Here is an 18901-nt window from a genome sequence, read left to right as displayed (position 1 = left end):
TTACACTTTACATTTTACAAAATAAGAAGTTGTTATAAGCTATAGCTGTTTTTGCGCTTTTATTTTCCAAAGTTGACAGGTGACTTACTTGGCCTCGATCTTGTAGGCAAATAGGCATGCTTTTAGTTGAAAATTTTGATAATGGTATGTGTACCCCAGGATAATATCAATATGTATTACTATAGATGATGTGTCTCTGATGTTTTATTGTTGGTATATTGTTGTTGCTGACATTCTTTTGAGTATTGGTAACCTGAGTCTGCTATATTTTGCTGGGTTTGCTATACATTTTTCTTCATTAAGTAAGATGAGAGCTGGCTCATTTCATGTCTATTCATGTATCTGTCCACTATACTCTGTGCTCATGTCCTAGGTACATTTGCATATCTGGGATTTGTCGAATTCTCCGTTTTTAATGTATGCTACATAATCGTTTATCCTGACATTGTTTCCTGATCATATAATAATTTGATAATTCCCTTTTTGTTATTTATGTTGTGTTTTGAGTGACTTATATATCTGTTGATGTTGGATGGTTTTCTGTTAACTTTGGTTGCATATCATATATCCTCTTTTGTGATTAACATATCTAGAAAAGGAAGTGAGTTATTTTTTCTTTTTTCATGTAAAGATTGATTCTTCTTTACTGTTGATGTCTATTATTCAGTGCTTTAGGTCCATGAGGCCAAATGGAAATTGAAACGTCAAAAACAAATGTACAATGTAATTTTCATTACAATCAATTGTGGCTTAATCCCATATAAATATTCCATAAAATATTTAACTAAAAACTTGTTATAATAATAACAATGATTTAGCTCTATTAACGTGAAAACAATTAAGAAGTAAAAATCTGATAGAAATTTTCCTGACATAAGTAAAGAAGTTATTGATATTAATTGGATCCTGGTCATTTGAAATACAGTTACTGTGGCAAAGGATTGAATATATTATTGATGAAGATTTTTGCACTTTTAACACATGTTACGTTTCATTTTTAAAATCATCGACACTTCTAGAATCAAGTACTGTTATGTTTTGTACGTGTGTATATTATATAGGTACCAGAGTTCAGAACGGGATAGGTCATTTTCTTTTCATCGCTTCGTTCATATATTGCCAAAATAATAATTTAATCACACTTTTCATATACGTAGACCTGATATTTGTGGCTTATTTTAGTATTTAAATTAGTTAACGTTTAGCTGTGTATGATTGTTCTTTTTATGACTATGTTAACACTGGTGTTTGTACTGTTTTTTTATTGTGTCAATAAAGTTTAAGAGAATGCATATGGTTTTTGTGTAACATCCTTTCTGAAAAGCAATTTGTGGTGGTTAGGAAGAGGCAACTAGTTAAAATTTTATTACAGGAATAAAAAAAAAGAATTAATTCATTTAATAAAAACAAATACTCATGAGTGTATAAAAATGATATATTATACTTCAGTGGTGAGTACAATAAACTTGCGTTTCTGGGATCACAATAATTTTTAGTATTTTGAGGTTGTTTACTATTCTATTTTTGTATAAAGTTAGTATACAGGATGTTTCATGTAGACCGGTCGTCAGACTTACTCTGAACATGATCTGATTGTTCGAGAAGTGAAAATTTGTACTACTTTTAATTCTACACATCTAAAATATTTACAGATCGCTACTGCTTCCGGTATATCGGCCGAAGTCGCCATCAACTTTATAAGTTTTAATGGAACACCCTATATATTATTATATTTTTAGATTCTGCATAAAATTTTCAGAGATTTAGACAGATTCTGTATAATGTACTATGTATATATTAACACAGTTTGAACATTGATAACTCCATCTACAAACGCCATCCCTTGAAGACGTGTATACACAGAGTTATATCAAAATAAGATTCTGAAACTACTTTCTTATGGAATGTCTTATTTAAAGTTACGATTTTTCATAAAAAATAGTGTCAGTCATTTTTTCAAACAGATTTTTTGTAAACAAACACGTTAAGTTAGGTTAGTAATATAAGTAACAATAAAGTGCATGTAAACACATAATTAAAATAAAAAATACCAAAAAAGTGTAGTTATTGAAAAAAAGAAGTACGAAGATAAAGAAAAAATTGCTTCAATTAGCAAAACAATTTGTTTAATCGATTATTAAGGAACAACAAAGCGATGTCATTATGCAACAGGAATACACGCTCTAAATCATTTTAAGACAATATAATATATTATCCTATAAATTTACTAAAGATTTATTTCTCTATAAACAATGTTATTTCTTTATTCTATTTCTATTCTCTCTCTTTCTATTTCTATTCTATTTCTATTATGTTTATATGGGATTCAGCTACAAAAATTGGTTGTAATGACAATTACATATTTAACTAACTAATGTTTGACATTTCTACTTCCACTCTGGAAATCGTTCTCAAAAAAAGATTATTTTAAAAAATTCTGCGAAAATATATAATCAAAGTTATGTGTTTTTAGATTACGTTCTTACAAAATTGACATACTTTGCCTCGAGCTTATCGGCAACACCATGTAAATGGCTGAAAAAATGTGAGGGTGGTATTTTTCCCCTAAGAATATCAAATTTTGACTGTTTTGTGTGTTCTTTTGTGTTATATGTTTGTGTAATCTGTAGCGTTATTGTGGTTTTATAACGTAAGTTGTGCTACGTAGAGTTGTGTTTTATGTATTGTGTGTTGCATATTATGTACTGTGTATAATATTGTAGGTGATATATTTCGGCCTCCTCTATTACTCCGCTAATGTTGGTATCTTCTTGTTGTGGACTTCTTTTGGTATTGCAACCAAAGTCTGCTACATTCTGCTGATGGGTTTGCTAGACATTTTTCTTTAAGTAGGATGACGGCTGATTCTTTGACTTTTCCCTTTTTCATGTCTATTTCTTTCATGATTATTGATGTATCTTTCCATTGTGGTCTGTGTTCGTTGTCCCAGGCATGTTTGAATATCTGGGATGTCTCGAAGTCTCTGTTTTTGCTGTGTTTCATGCTCGTTTATCCTGTGACGGTTAACTCTGTTAGACAGCAGATTTAGTAATACACAGGTTTAATTTAAATAAATAAATAACAAAATAAAATTAGATTCTAGGTAATATGTACAATAAAAAAATAAAATTTCTATCCGGGCAAAGGTTTCTAAGGCGCTATGACCCACTATTGATACCTTCGAAAAATAAATACGGTTAATATTATAAAAATCGAAACGAAAATGCGATGCGTTAGTACACACACGGATCGATCAATACTCGATCCGGCAAGGAGCGGGAAGTGACTAATCAACACTTAGTCACGAAACGGTTCCGAACAGCAGAAGGGGTTGGCCACAATTTATTGTGCTGTTTTGTTTTCTTTCTTCAATCCTGTGGAATTCCTTGTTTAAAAATGACAATGGTAGTAATTTTTAGTCAAAACCTTTGTTGGCAGATTATTTTTCTTCTTGAAATGCATTTTCATTAGAGCAGTTGCTTCGAGCTCTATCATATAGGGATTTGATGTTTACGTTGTGGTTGGAGTGTTAATTTAAATATCTGTTGGTACGGAACAGAATTAGTTGGTTAAATATGTAATTTTCATTACAACCGATAATTATATTTGTAATTCTATATAAACATAATAAACACATCAAAAATGTTTAAGGAACATAAAGTTTTGTCTGATATATACGTCAATTTTGTTTGGTTTTAAAAAAGTGACATACCGTTATAATGCCTGATTAGATTGTAATGGAAATTTTTAACGTAAAAGTCAATATAAAACATAAAAATCTAACAAGAAATATGTTTAATAATATGTGTTTCCTCCAACAGCATTAATTACAGCTTGACACCGCCTTGGCATAAATTAAATTATCAATTACGTTTTGAGGCCATAGGATCAATTCCTGTGTGAGATGTTGAAGATCTTATGTAGTATGAACATTGTGACAATCAAAATACTGATTTATCTTTGAGCTGTTCATACAAGTTAACGCCCAACACGTCAATGCGTCGCGTGCAAGTTCTAGCAAAGAGACTGACACTTTCAATTTTTTTTTTGTTTTTCGAACATACTTCTTCGGCGATTGCTAAGACACAATATTTTACGAGTTGATTGATTCATTGTTGTCTACCACAACCTTGAAGACGTTTTTGTTGATTTTTTAGTGAGGATTGAAACTAGAAATTTTATTTTTTCGTAATTCTCCTTAAATACAGGCAAATTTAGCTTTATACTCAGTATCGTAATGTCGCTTCAGGTTATATTCCTTTACTACAAGCATAACGATTTTCTATTAAACTCAATAAAAAATACAATTCTGTCAATGCTTCGTTAAAAACTCTAGTTTCTTCTACAATCGTCATTTTTTAAGTCATGTTTAGCCTGTTCTTCAGAAAAAAAAAAATTAAAGACATAACTTCGATGTTACTATTCCCGGCTCCACAATATTTACCTATAATCTAATTTCGAGAAGGGTGAAAACAACCAAAAAATAATAATAAATACACATTCAAAGCGTAAAACAATTAAATTTGCTAACGTACCTCACACCGCGTCGGCGTAGTCGGGAGGATCAAAAGGACGGTTGGAAGTTGAAGTATATGTGTTACCCGTACGACTATTAGCAACAAAGTAAGCGAGCAGGAGTGAGGAAACGCAGGACTGGTGGTAACTGGGATAGGATACGCAACGAGCGTGCGATGGATACCTATTATGATCATTGGTGCAACATCGCGTATGAGCTTTGACCACCTCGCGCTCATAACGCACATTCTCAAACGAAAGAGCGATAATATCGTGTCAGAGTCTATCAGTTAGTTATCAGTCTATTATAAATAAATTAAAAACTTATTTCTATAACGTGTTTTTAATTAATGCCTGCGGTGTAGCCAGCGTCGTGTGGAACGGCTCTTATTTGCGCCGGTCGCACCGTAGTGGCTTACGGGCTGCACGTACCCCGCGGGTCGCTGGTTGCCGATCGCTGGTATAAACAGTATGACTAACCTCAATAAAAGTTAAACATTTTACACATATATTTTTTGTCATGGCATCCTTTGTTTCTGACTATTTTTCATATACTAAAAGGATTAACTTTAGTTTAAGACTGATACATCTGAAATACAATTATTTATTTTTTGATGTATTCATTAAATTTCATTGTTAATCACTTACTGTGGTTTAAAATTAATGACGTACCCATAAATACCTTCTATTCAAAAAGAGGATTCTGGTGTACAAACTCATAAAAAAAAATTCCTATCTGTGTGTACACATTTTTAAAAATGTGTTTGTAAGTAGATGAGTTGTCAATGTTTCAAATACTGTCTTTTGCATTCCAAGAATAAAAGTTTATAACGCCTTTGAGTTTTGCCTGAAATGATAACGATCTGTACATCAATGGGTGATTGGCAAAAGAATAACATTTTTGCCTACCATGCTTTTAAAAAATAAAAAAAAAACTGTTTTGCGCTGAAGCTTTTTCAGCTACCCCTAATTCTAAAGCTGGTTTCTTTTTTATGAAAAACTATTCAACAGATTTCGTCCTTTCTATTGATGCTGCAGATTGAAGTTGATCTATGACTACGACACTGATTCAGCTTTTTTTGAACTTTTTTAAAGTCCTTTACTGATTTATTTTCAATTTAACATAACAGTTATACGTTATTTATACACAGTACACAGCCTGTACACGATACTTATCTATGTATAAGTAAAATTTAAATGATAAAGCTTGGGACTGATCGCTGATCGTCTACTGCACATAGTTGATGCGTTACCAAATCGAAGATTTTTAAAATTCACAAGGAAAATGAAATTCCTATAGTTGGCTGTATACCATGAATCGCAAAAGTTTTATTTAACAATCCTTTATTAAAAGACCCTTTCGAGCTACATCACAGAATGTTTTCGGATTAAAAAGTCGTATCATCAGTGTATTTTTACCAGGTGTATATGAGTCAAGCCACTAAATATCTGGGTAAAAGCCCTTAAAAATTACAAAATTTATTTTGTATTACATTTTTGTTGAAAAGATGGTGTGATGTTAAAGTATTTAACGGATACCTTGTATGGTAACGTAAGACTCCCAATATGGGTTGTTGCTGACCCCAAGACAATGTCTCGTCATTTTATCTATTGTGGTTCCCAAGAAATCACCGGTGATCAACGTTGTTGGGACACCCTGTATATATTAACAAAATGAAATTTTATGTATCACTAAAAATATTGTGTTTTTGTATTTTATTGATAACAGACTATGATTTAAAGTAATAGCATAGTTTCCATTTAACTCAATCACTCACATTTGCTTTTAATTTTCCTTAATCTTATTCCTCTTGCAGGTTGGTCGATATGGTCGAATCTGGGAAGCATACTCAACAAAGGAGAATCCGATTTATTAGTCCCAATTATAGTTCCCAAGCCTGAAATAAAATCTACAGAAACAGTTAATATTATTCCCGCTGTACAGATAGAGCCCGAAGTAAACAACAATGACGACAACGAGGTTTTTATTAATCAACAGAAAATAATAGACGGTCTAAAAGATGAAATATTAAAACTCCGATCTGAAATGGTAGAAGCAGAACGAGTGAGGCAGAAGGATTTGAATAGGATAATGTCAGGTCTGAACTCTGATAGGTCCGAGAAAGCTGTTTTCTGGACACAGCGTATTAATCGCTGCTGTAAGAATCCTTATATAGATATCGATAATTATATAAGTAAAGTTTTAACGAATTTTATAAACGATCCAGAGTTTCTAAGAAATCAAAAAGGCTTTAACGATTATTTAAGAACTATCTTGATAGCAAGACAAGAGTTGGAATACAGAATAGGTAATATAACTTCTAACTTCGATACAAAATATGAAAACTTGGTAAATGAAAATACACTAAAGCTTATGGAAGAAGTGACTTTAAGGATAAAACGAGACATTAGTAAAGAGTCAAAACAAATAGACAGAACTTCTGGAGATGTATCAATTTCTGACCAACACATAAAAAAACTAGTGAAGGGAGTGCTTGATGTTTATGACGCAGATAAAACAGGTTTGGTAGACTACGCAATGGAGTCAATGGGAGCCCAGGTTCTAAGCACAAGATGCACAGAAAACTACCACTCGGGTAATGCAGTAGTTTCTGTATTAGGAATCCCTTTATGGTATCCAGTGAATTCTCCGAGAACTGTAATAACTCCTGGGATAAACCCGGGCCAATGTTGGGCCTTTCAGAACTTTCCAGGGTTTATTATGATTCGGCTATCCAGGCGAATCAAAGTTGAAGCTTTCTCGATGGAACACATCAACAGATTGCTGGTACCAAATAGTGAAATCGACTCGGCTCCAAAACATTTCGAAGTTTATGGTTTAAAAGACGAGAACGATAGCGATCTAGTGTTGTTAGGTGAATACGTCTATGAATATGACGGGGATGCGTTGCAGTTTTTCGATGTTCAAAAAGACGGACAGATATTCGAGATAATCGAACTCAGGATACTATCGAATCACGGAAATCCTAAGTACACCTGCTTATATCGATTTAGGGTGCACGGAAAATTAATTTCTTAGTTTTTTGAAATTATGTTTTGAAGAAGTATAATTATGTTATTGGAGGTTAAGATGTTCCCGTGTAAATGTCGATAAAACTTATTTAAAAGGAGAAATTGTCGCAAGAATAATATTCAAAAATTGTCTTCGTAGTAATATTATAACACATGTGGTGTGTTACCCTTACATACATCAAACATATTTATATGTAGTTATAAAATCTCAAGAAGTCCATATACTGTTTGTACTAATAGAAAGTCGATGAGTTCCAACACCACACCACAGGTTCATACACCACAGTACGCGTGATGCAATTTCCTTAAAACTTCTTTTTACATACACCTTAAAAAGGTAAGAGGAAAATTCAACATTTTCTTTGGTAATATTGGCAGTACAGTCTAAATCTATTTTTGTCTTTTGCTTACATGAGCTTCGATGTATCAGTCTCTATAAAAAGTTTTCATCCGAGGAAAGATATATTTATATTATGTTAAGCAGAATCTTTTTATTTTAAACAAAATATTTTATATATATACGTGACTTTATTATTATTATTATTTTATCATTCCGTTATGTTGTTTCCCAATACTTTATCTTTCGATTCCGATGGACTGTTAGTAGTTTATCCTGCTTTATATTTTATATATTTTTAAACCCATTAGTCATTTATATTTAACTTTAATTGTATTTCCACTGCCTTCATTTTTGTTTGCTTCAACTTCTGTAGCATTTGCATCTCTATAGCTAGTTAAGTTTGGATTAGCTTGTTGATACTCATTTCTTGTAAGCGTCTATATCTCTGAAGGACTCTATCTGTAATTTCAATCTTTTTGGTCTTGACACATTGTGGATATTTCTCATTCTATTGTAATTTATACCAAATCTGATCTTTGCTTTAGTTGATTACGTATGTCTTCAAGATTGGCAAGATTCGTCGATTTTCTTTTCAGTGCACCTCTTCTCAGTATTAATTCGTTTAAGTTATATTATTTAGAATCCATATTTCTAATTCTTTATGCTTCGATGGAAAGTTGCCATTCCATCTTTTGCGGGTTCAGCTGATAGTTCTACAATTTGGTGATTTGTCTTGCTATCGATGGGAATGGGAAGTTTGAACTTCCCATTCTTTTTTCTGTTCAGTATCCACTTGTTTATTACCTGTACTTTACATTATCTTCTGATATCTCCACTTATTATTTGATCTCAGCGTATTTCCTCTCAGTATGCTATTAATCTCGTGTTTCGTCTGTGTCAGGTCTGATGCATACTTCATTCATTATTGGTCTTATAGTGTCTTTATAAAAGTCGTTAGCTCTTACGTTGAATTTGTACACTAGTTTTTTCCGGTTATCGATATTGCATCGTCTGCGTAACAGAATATTTTCATTTCTTTGTTTCCCATTCTGTATTATCTTCCTTTGTTGACGTTTTAGATGACAGAATACTGCATCTTTTCCGTACGAAAACCTTGTTGCTGCTTTGTAGTACAAAATTTTAGTTGTTAGTTTCAGAGTGGCATTTAACAAGTTGAGACCTCTGTATAAAGTTAGTTGTTCCATCATTGTTGCCCCTCAATACTTCAACCTTTCATTTAATATCCCATTTTTACCTGCTGCGACTTAGTTTCATTAAATGTATCGTCTTTTTTGTACGAAATATATTCAGAAATAACAGCCGCAACGTAAAAAAGCATCCACCTATGACAAATATATGTACGAATAGTTTACTAATCGTTAGTATCATCTTTTTGAGAGATAACAGTATGTAATTCTACTTTTTCTCCTTTTAATTAAGATAAATATATAAGTGCAAAAACGTTGTAAATATTTTGAACCAAAGATTTGATGTGAAACAATTGTCGCTGATACGAGTAAAAGAAGTGTAAATGGAACAATCTTAATCTCCGGTTTTTTGAAAGAACAAAATTTTTAGTGTGTATTGTTTGAATTAAAGTGAGAGTGGATGATTCGGAGTTGGCATATCTGTGATACTTTTATAGCAGGGAGGAGAATTATTTTATTGTTTTAAGCATTATAACACGTCATAATTTGGAGAAAAAAAAAACAGCATATACCGTTCTTTTTCTCCCTGCTTTTCTATTTACGGTTTTCCATAGTGGTTAGATTAGATAATTTAGCCGTTGGTTAGTTTCTTCCAAGATAAATCGATTACTATCTTAAACCAAACTGATATAGAATATATTTGTCACTGTTAGAGTAGTTTTCTCAGCGCGGGCTTTATTTTTATGGTTTAAAATTAAAGTACTTTATATATCTTGGAAAAACAACTAATTACATTATACCAAATAAGTGGAGATAGTGACTCATTCATTCTATATTCTAAATGAGTATAGCTTTATGGTTTATACATTGTACAAAACACATACAAACATCATTTTGTTTAAAGTTGCCCATTTGCAGCGCCAATCTTCCTCACGTTTTCGTCTGCAACACCATTCTTCCACCTCAGTTTTGGCCTACTTCTATTTCCCATAGGCAATAGGGTTCGTCTGATAATGTATTTTTGATTCGCTCTTGACAAGCCTCTTGCCATTTTCATCTACTTAACGACTGTTATAAAGAATGTTACTTCAATCCTGCCATCTGCTATTTCTGTTGTACCTTCTAAGTCTTCTTCTTAAGATCTTTTGTTCGAAGATAATAATCCTTTTTATTTCCTTCGTTATAGCATTATTCTTGTTATAAGGGAGACTAGATATAAAGATCTAGGCGTATGAATTTGTTTACAAGCTCAAAAAATTATTATTTTCGGTGCAACATGTTTCAGCAATGTTTCTGTCATCTAAACACAAGTGTTTTAAACACTTATATTATAAATATTGCCATATATTATACTCTACAGACTTGTAGACTCTACTCTACCAATTATCGCTTTTGGAAATCTTATGATTTAAAGATCTACAAATAGGTGGAAAGTATCAATATTGAATTCATTAGTTTTTCTAATATTTGACGTAGCAATCGTGATATGAGTTACTTTCACCAATTATTTGTTATTATATGTATAAAATGCCTTAAAAGTTTACATGTAGATATAGTAGTTCCAGTGTCATATTCAGTGGCCTTAAAACATGGATTGTTAACATTTTCCATCATTGTACATTCTAAAATATGTAAGTTTTAGCACATTCTACACTTAAAGAGGCGGCTGAAAAAAGAGGGTCTGGTAACATTTTTGATAAGTTGACATATACAAAACAAGTTGAGGCCGTAACTCTTTCTTAAATTGAATAATTTTAAAACAATACATATTGAAAAAATGTGACGTAACCCCTTCTTTCATTCACCTCTTCATGTACCTATTTTAATTACAGGACAATATATTGCAGTCAATTTACTGTAGTGGTTTTGTTTTTAATTTTGAGGTGATATTATTTAAAAACTTATTTTCAAAACAAAGTATTTCTTTTATTAAAACCTGAATTAAATTAATCTCAATACAGTTAAAAGGTAGTTCGACCAATTTTATAAAAAATATATAATACGCGTTTTATTCGGAGTGCCTTCTTTTTGATGCTATTTTGTTGTACTCTTACTGCATGATTCGGTTTTTAAATATTTTTTTGTTGCCTAGAAATTAAACAGACTTAATATAAGATTATTAATTCGTTTGAAAAATAATTTATATCTTACTGTGTTTAGAGAAAAACGGTTTAAAAACTAAATTAATACGAAACTATAATTTTCCACAATTCACTTTTGTCGAGTCGTTTTGTCACTTTTACAAGTGTGTCGCTGTTGTAAACTCCTAGTTATAAACAGTCGGATTGTTCTATTTTATTGCAGTGTCGCATTGAAAGTTGATATTACAGTTGCAACTCAGAGAAAAAATTACTTTGTTACTCGTCCTACCTTAATCTGTTTCGCCAGATAATCTTCCTCGTCTACGCTGTTTTCCACCTCAGTCTTGGCCTGTTAATACTCCTATTTCCCACTTTCTCCTCGTCGGTCTTCCGGTTCGGACATAACGTCGCCTTAAATTCTTAATCATGATTCTTGATTTTTTTCCATCTTTCTCTATCTGCTGCAACTCTGAAGCAATGTTTTAATTTGGTCCACATATCTTGTTGGTGTTCTTCCCGGGCTCTCGCTCCTTGCACCGTTCCCTGCAATGTAAGCTTCTCCAGATCATCTCTACGGACCACATGACCAAATTAAGTGTTGATTTCTTCGATAGCAATATTTCGGACACTTTCTGTAACGTGCAGCTCTCTAAGGATCGACTCGTTGATTCTTCTGGCGGTCCAGGGCATTTGTAACATTCTTTGCCAGCAAAACATTTAGAACAAGTCTATAGTGAGTTTATCAATTTTCTTCAAGGACCAACATTCAGACCGATATAAAAAAATGGAGAAGACCATTCTATTTACAAGTCTCATCTTAGTCTGTATGGTGATGTGACTTTTCTGTATTTTGGTTTTCTCGCATGCATTGATATTTCGTCTTTTCGTACTTCTTACACGCATTGGTAATAGGGTTTTGACAGGATAGTTTTCATCATGACCATTCTGATCGTAGACACGGCTGTATTTTAATTCACTGTTGCTTTTATTATTATTAGCTAAAATAAGCCTTAAAAGCATTATTTAACGGCTTAATCGTCTAAAAAGCCGCCAGAGAAAACAAAAAACTACGATGAGAAACTGCGAATGTCACGGATAGATTCTTTGGCAGAAGTTTAGATAAAGATATTGAGTGCAATAAGTTAGAAAAATGTGGAATTAAAAAAATAAGGATGCTGGGAAAGTATTTCCACGTACAAAAGAAAATTTGCATCCCGTTAGCCGGTCTCTTCAGAAGAAACGGCTTATACAAGGCGCGGTCATTGACCAAAGAAAGAATCTTAACAAACCTGAACTTACCGCAGACCAGAAGTAGACCAGTCAGCTGTATCAAAAGTGACGGTAACATAAATCAAAATGAAGCACTCAAACCTTTTCCAGAATCAAACAAAAATGTCCTTGACAGTGTTTGTAACTAACTCAAGGACATATGCACTATTCACGTGCATATCGGACAAGCGTCGAAGTTGAAGTTTTTGTTGAAACGTCCCAAATGGTTAAAAAAGCTGTATTGGGTGTTTTTCTAATTACTAATTAATTAATTGATTAATTACTAATTTGTAAGTTTTGATCAAAGCCAATGTCTGCTCCACGATACGTGTCTACTCCTCTCATTTTGTAATGATTATGACACAACGCATTTGGTTTCTATGTATTTATTAACTTGTAGATATTTCCATGTGTACAACCTTGGGTAGTAGATCATAATACAATTTCTTAATTTCCAGTTCTTTTTACCAGTGCTTCAAACTTCACCTCTACTGTTTGGAATCGATGTCATTACTTTAGTTTTCGTTTATTGTGAAAACCAGGTCCATATCATCAGAGTATGCTATAATTCGCAATGATTTGTTATAGTTCCATTATTGTATAACTTATGCATATTATACACTTTTACCTGTTAACAAATACTCTTAATATATTCCATATATTCACTAGTGGGGGACTAAGCAAAGGTTGTCCTGAGGTTATGAATTAAACTCTCTAGGAGTCTATAAACTATTCATAGATTTCTAAATACATGAAAAAAGAATATGGTCGTTAATATCAATATAAAAGACTCATAAATGTAACTTGTGTGACGGTTACGGGCAGTTGAAGTTGAAGATAAATAGAAAGAACAATAAGAGATTGTCCTTTTGACTAATCTCCAACTTCAACTTACCGATAACCTTCTCACAAGTTTCACTTGCGAATTTCCTTTAATCCATTGAGTTGAGTGAAAGTTTGGTTTATGGAATTGTTATAGCAGGAGGTTGATGTGGCATACCCATACAGTGCATTGGACATTTGGTTTACATAGCGGATTGTGCCACTACTCTTTTCAGGGAAGACAAAGAGGATCATGGATGTGAAGTGGATTAGGGATTTCATGTCCAAGAATAATTCGTATGAGGGGATTTGCTTGGAAATGTGTACGGGTTGTGTTTGTTTTGTGTCTTTTGGTTGGATTTTTCTGTGTGGGCATTTTTGTGAGAATGCCGGATGGCCTCCATTACAGTTAGGACATTTGGGAACATCTATCGTGGGACATGCAGTAGACCTATGTTGTTATCCACAATATGGACAGATAATTGATTTTTTTAGGGCATTCGTTACTAAGGTGTCCGCTTTTGCAACAGCTTGAACAGTGTTTTAGTCGAACCGGAATTGCTTGATCTTGGAATATCGCATTTCAATGGTTCTCCTTGCATCTTAATACTGCCCGAGAGTGCATTAGCGAATTTAGTTTCAGAGTTTGTCAAAATTTTAATGAAAGAGGTAGGTTGATTTGTAGAGTTGATATATATATATATATATATATATATATATATATATATATATATATATATATATATATATATAGATATATAGATATATACATGGAACATTTCGAAACAGTAGCCTTGTCCTCGTCAAATCTCAAACCCACCTGCTGGTTACGGTACGTTGATGACACCTTTGTCATTTGGCCCCATGGTAAAGACGCATTAGATCTCTTCCTCTCCCATCTGAATGGAATACATCCCAGCATTCAATTCACGATGGAAGTTGAGTCTGAAGCGTCTTTGCCATTCCTTGATGTTCTTATTCAGAAAAATCCACCTCACAGTTTTTCCTATTCCGTGTACCGGAAACCCACTCATACAAACCGCTATCTCAATGCCCAGTCACATCATCACCCCGCCCAACTTAATTCAGTCATCAACACTCTTATTTCCCGTTCCATAAGACTTAGCGACAACAATCACAGGTCATCCGAAATCAATTCAATAAGACAAACACTCCTACAAAACGGCTACCACAAAACCCAAATCAATAGAAGCATTCAAAAACTTCTAAACCCCATTCCATCCAAAGAAGAAACCTTGCCGCCGGATCAACCCAAAATCTTTCTACCTTTTATTAAAGGTGTCACTGACAAGATCAGTAGAACTCTTATCCCTCTTAATATCAAAACCATCTTCACCACTCATTCCAAATTGTCCAATCTCGTTAGATCCGTAAAAGACCAAATCCCCAATGAAGACCATGGTGTCTACGAGATACCTTGTTCCAGTTGCCCACGTACATACGTAGGACAGACAAACCGACGAATCCATAACCGTATTTACGAACATTCTCTATCAGTCAAACATTCCGATACCACTTCAGCCCTAGCCCAACATCATATTCAGACAGGCCACAAAATAGATTTCGAAAAAGCAAAAACCATCGCTCCCATCCGATCATTAAAAGCGAGAATCATTCGTGAAGCTATCGAAATCGAAAAACGGCCTCACAGCTTGAACACGCGCGATGACGCGAAACGATTGCCGGCAACATGGCGACCCCTTCTTCAGCGACCTCCCGCCCACACCGCTCAGGCCACGTCAGTTCAGACCACGTCAGCGCATACCGTTCCCGCGCATACAGCGAGTATAAAAGCAGCCACACAGGGTAAGACCGGTTGTCACTCGACACTGGGGAGTAGGCAGATTGAGACCTCAGTGCCGAGAGACAGTTCTTGCAATATAGAACACGATACTGGTACGTCTCGAGTGAGGGGAGTAGGCAGATTGAGACCCCGAACTCGAACCGAACCGTATCCCTCTTGATAATGGCTCCAAAATGGGTGCCGAAACGTCGAGTTTTAAATTCTCAACGCGGTTCTTCCCGAGAACTCAGTAATTTTCATATATATATATATATATATATATATATATATATATATATATATATATATATTTATATATGCTCAGTTGGAAATGCAGTTCAATTTTATTCGCATATAAAACATAATAAAATCACTACCGAGTGATAGCTTACATTATGATTATGCTAAGCGCTAAATTTTGACTTTTCCCTTAAATAATATCACCTCTTTATGAAATTTACTTAACATATTGTAACACATCCCTCCCGAATCTGATCTCTTTGAGAACTTTATATACTATTCTTCAAGTTATGACCTCAATTCATACTTTCAGGTTGACTACTCATTGTTCTATAGTTTTTAAAAAGATGTGTCTTATATTTTAGGTAACTTTTTTTACTGTACTAACTTTACGCTTTGAAAAAGCTGTTGATTGCTACTTTTGATCTTATTTGCGTTTTGGTGCACGAAGATATATATTTTTGAGATTGCTGCACAGCTAAAACGTATACTAGGATATAAAGAACAATATTTAACAATTATTCGGTAATATGTAAGGTTTTAGCAGACTATTGACTATATATTTTTTTAAATAAAATCTTGTATAATAATTCGGAAATCTTACATTTTTTATACCATACTTATATTAAAATCGTTTATCTTAATAGCATTGCTTCTTTTTCATATCCTATGGAATCTGAAAGTAGTTGACATTTCAATAACTCAAGTATTGTTAACGATTTTATTAACGTTTAATTTATTGTCTTTAAAATTACAGGAAATTGTCTTAGTAGGAGAAGTAAACTCGACCTGTAAACTACGTTTAAAAATCACCTAGTCCAGTCCCGGCGTTCATTCATATTGTTCTCTCCGAATGCTTTCTCCGTCTGCGCTGACAGCCAAAATTTAGAAAGTCATTCCTAGTCTTGACGAGTAATAATACCATTTGATGATATTTTTTATTCATATCTTGTTGATTTCTTGCAGTTTATCTTATTCTTATTGTTGTTATGAATATTCAGGGATTTCATTTTCATTTGAGTGTTAATAACAACAGCTAGCCAAGTACTGTAAAGTTTCGTCTTCCAAATTCGCCACTTAGTGAATGCCGAGCTTCCGATTGTTTGGCCGCTCAGGCCAAACTATTGCGAATTATTGGTTGTAATTCGTCCAAAACAATTATTATTGGTCGTTATCTAAAAATTGATATATTTTTCTTTTATTTCATTATCCTTTCTACACAATTTAAATGTATATAAAAGAGAAATGTACATTGTTCGTTATATTTTGTTAATATACAACCACATACCTCATGAAAATTTGTTACTCAAGCTTTTAATGTGTTGATTAGTAAATATTACGATAATATAACATGTAATCAAATAAGTAATTTATGATTACCTTCTTTTTGGTCTTACTCGGAAACTTCTGATATACTTCAACCTCCAAATGATCTATAGAACTTGGTTTTATTTTGGTCTTAACTAAGGCTTAACATCTCTTACAATGAATTATCTTAAAAGCGAACTACAGGTCTTCGGCCGACATTTCTTTCTCTTGACAGAATCGACATCTAGCAGTTCGAAGATTATAACTGCTTGCTTACTTTGTTTTGCTTTTAATCATGGAATGTAAACTTTTACGACCGCTGTCTTGTCGTCTTACATTGGTTTTAGTGTTTATAGACCGCCCACCGAAATTATTTCATCCTGACGTTTCGGCTGCATCTGGGGCAGACTCAGTTGCCTTTAATAGTGTCTAATGCAATTGCAGAAGAAACTTCGGGAAGAAATAATTTAAGATATTGAAGGCCTATAAACATCAAAATAATATTATTTATTTTAGTCATTGTGTGAATAAATAAAAAAATAATTTAGATGATGTTACTAATATATAATATGAGGGTTAAACTAAAAAAAATAATTAACAATAAATACAAACGTAGCTGCGGGCTATGTCCTAAGTTTTCGAACAATCTTTATTTCACTTTTTGATGTCGCTTTAGTACTAACATCTGCCACCTTCCGACTTGGCAGAACCGAACTAGGGTGAGTATAGCTTTATTGTACTTTATGTTGTAAATGTAATCAACAATTATGCAAGTGTTAATAAACGTCAATAGTCTGTCTTTACTTACAAAGTCTACGTTTTATTTGGCATTAAATATTAATTACATTTTTTTATAGACTACCAGTAATTTACAATCATTATCATAAAAAGAGTTTTAGCTAAATATGGTGAGACTAGTGCACGTCCAAGGAAACTTACATCTTAAGATTTCTGCTTATCTTCTTTCGGTGCCTATTCGTTTCAGATATGCCTAGAGATCCAGAAACCATCCTTCTACGTTCGGGACCTCTTTTCCCATTACTTTCCTTGCAAGATCAACTGTAATAGTTCATAAAGCGTTCGTTGTTTCGCAAAATATATCCCAAGTACTTCCAATCCATGCATTTATAGTATTTAATATTGCAGGTTGTGTATTATGTCTACGAAGTACTTCTCTATTAGAAATATGGTAAACCCAAGATATTCTCAAAATACGTCGAAGTAACCATATTTTCTCATGAAGAATGTTCTCATTTATCATTGACATTGCTTACCAGATAAGTATATGATTTGATTGTTTCTATTCTATATGTTGTATGCCGTCTAGACTATCAGCAAATATGACGGCATCATCTGCGTAGCAGATGTCATGTAGTCGTTTTCCGTTTACTAAAATACCTTCATCAGTCTCATGTAGTGCCTCCGCAAATATTTCCTCGGAGTTTACATTAAATAATAACGTTGACAAAATAGGACCTTACAGTACTCCGAGTTTAACCTCCATAGTTTCTTACAATTGCCCATCGACATTTATTTCCGCTAACTGATGTCAATACAGATTTATAATGATTCGCCGCTCTAGATCTGGTACGCCTCTTCATCATCATGCATCATTTGTACCTAGTGCTTTCCTAAAACCAAAGTGTGATCGGTTCAGTTGTGTTTCTATTAATTAGTTTATATAGTATAATCTCCTGTATATGATTTTCGAGAATACCTTAAGGAGATGGCTCACGGGACTATTGTGTTGGCTTTTTAGGCCTAGCTATAAATGTTGATTAGATTCAAACTTGAAGGATATTTCCGGTAATGTATATATAGTTCTTATTGAAAATATGGATATGGTATGGATACGTTTGATTTCTTCATTGTGAAGCAGCTTCAGCAGTTCTGCGTAAATCTCATGTAGACCTGGAGCTTTCTCGTCTTTTAGCTGTTTCCTCCTTCTTGTATAAGTGTTTCACTAGCACGTTTAAAAGTCTCTGTGCTACTATTTGCTGACATATGAAGATGTGTTTACTACAGTTCTGAGCACTTTCGATTAAAATCGTTGAAATATTTATTATTTTTAATTTTGCATATCCACATAATTAAATCCGTAGCACCAAATGGGTTTCAGAATCCAATACTTTTGTCGGAATTGGGTATCTAATTGCCAGCGTTTTGTTTCTATGTGTTTGTTGCAGAAACCTTTTGTCTGGGTAGAGGCATTTATATGAAAACGAGGCAAATGGTTATAGCCAACTTTCATTAGTGGAGTCGGCACTAGAAGGAGATGAAGATGCATTTAACCTTGGTGTCCACAACTATTGGATTATTATTAATTATTACAGGTGGACAT

The 18901-nt window shown here is 33.4% G+C and overlaps 1 protein-coding gene across 1 annotated transcript in view; it reads left to right on the top strand.

The window, feature by feature from the left end:
- Positions 1–12070, top strand: part of LOC140437277 (uncharacterized) — a 76992-nt gene extending 64922 nt beyond the window's left edge. The window contains exon 5 of the mRNA XM_072526708.1: positions 6333–12070. Within this exon, the coding sequence (XP_072382809.1) occupies positions 6333–7555 (1223 nt within the window). The 3' untranslated portion in view covers positions 7556–12070. The remainder of the gene's footprint in view (positions 1–6332) is intronic.
- The last annotated feature ends 6831 nt before the right edge of the window (positions 12071–18901 follow it).

The sequence above is a fragment of the Diabrotica undecimpunctata genome, chromosome 3, assembly GCF_040954645.1.
Source record: "Diabrotica undecimpunctata isolate CICGRU chromosome 3, icDiaUnde3, whole genome shotgun sequence".
NCBI lineage: Eukaryota > Metazoa > Arthropoda > Insecta > Coleoptera > Chrysomelidae > Diabrotica > Diabrotica undecimpunctata.
The sequence above is the reverse complement of the archived record's forward strand: the minus strand, read 5'-3'. Positions and strand labels throughout refer to the sequence as shown.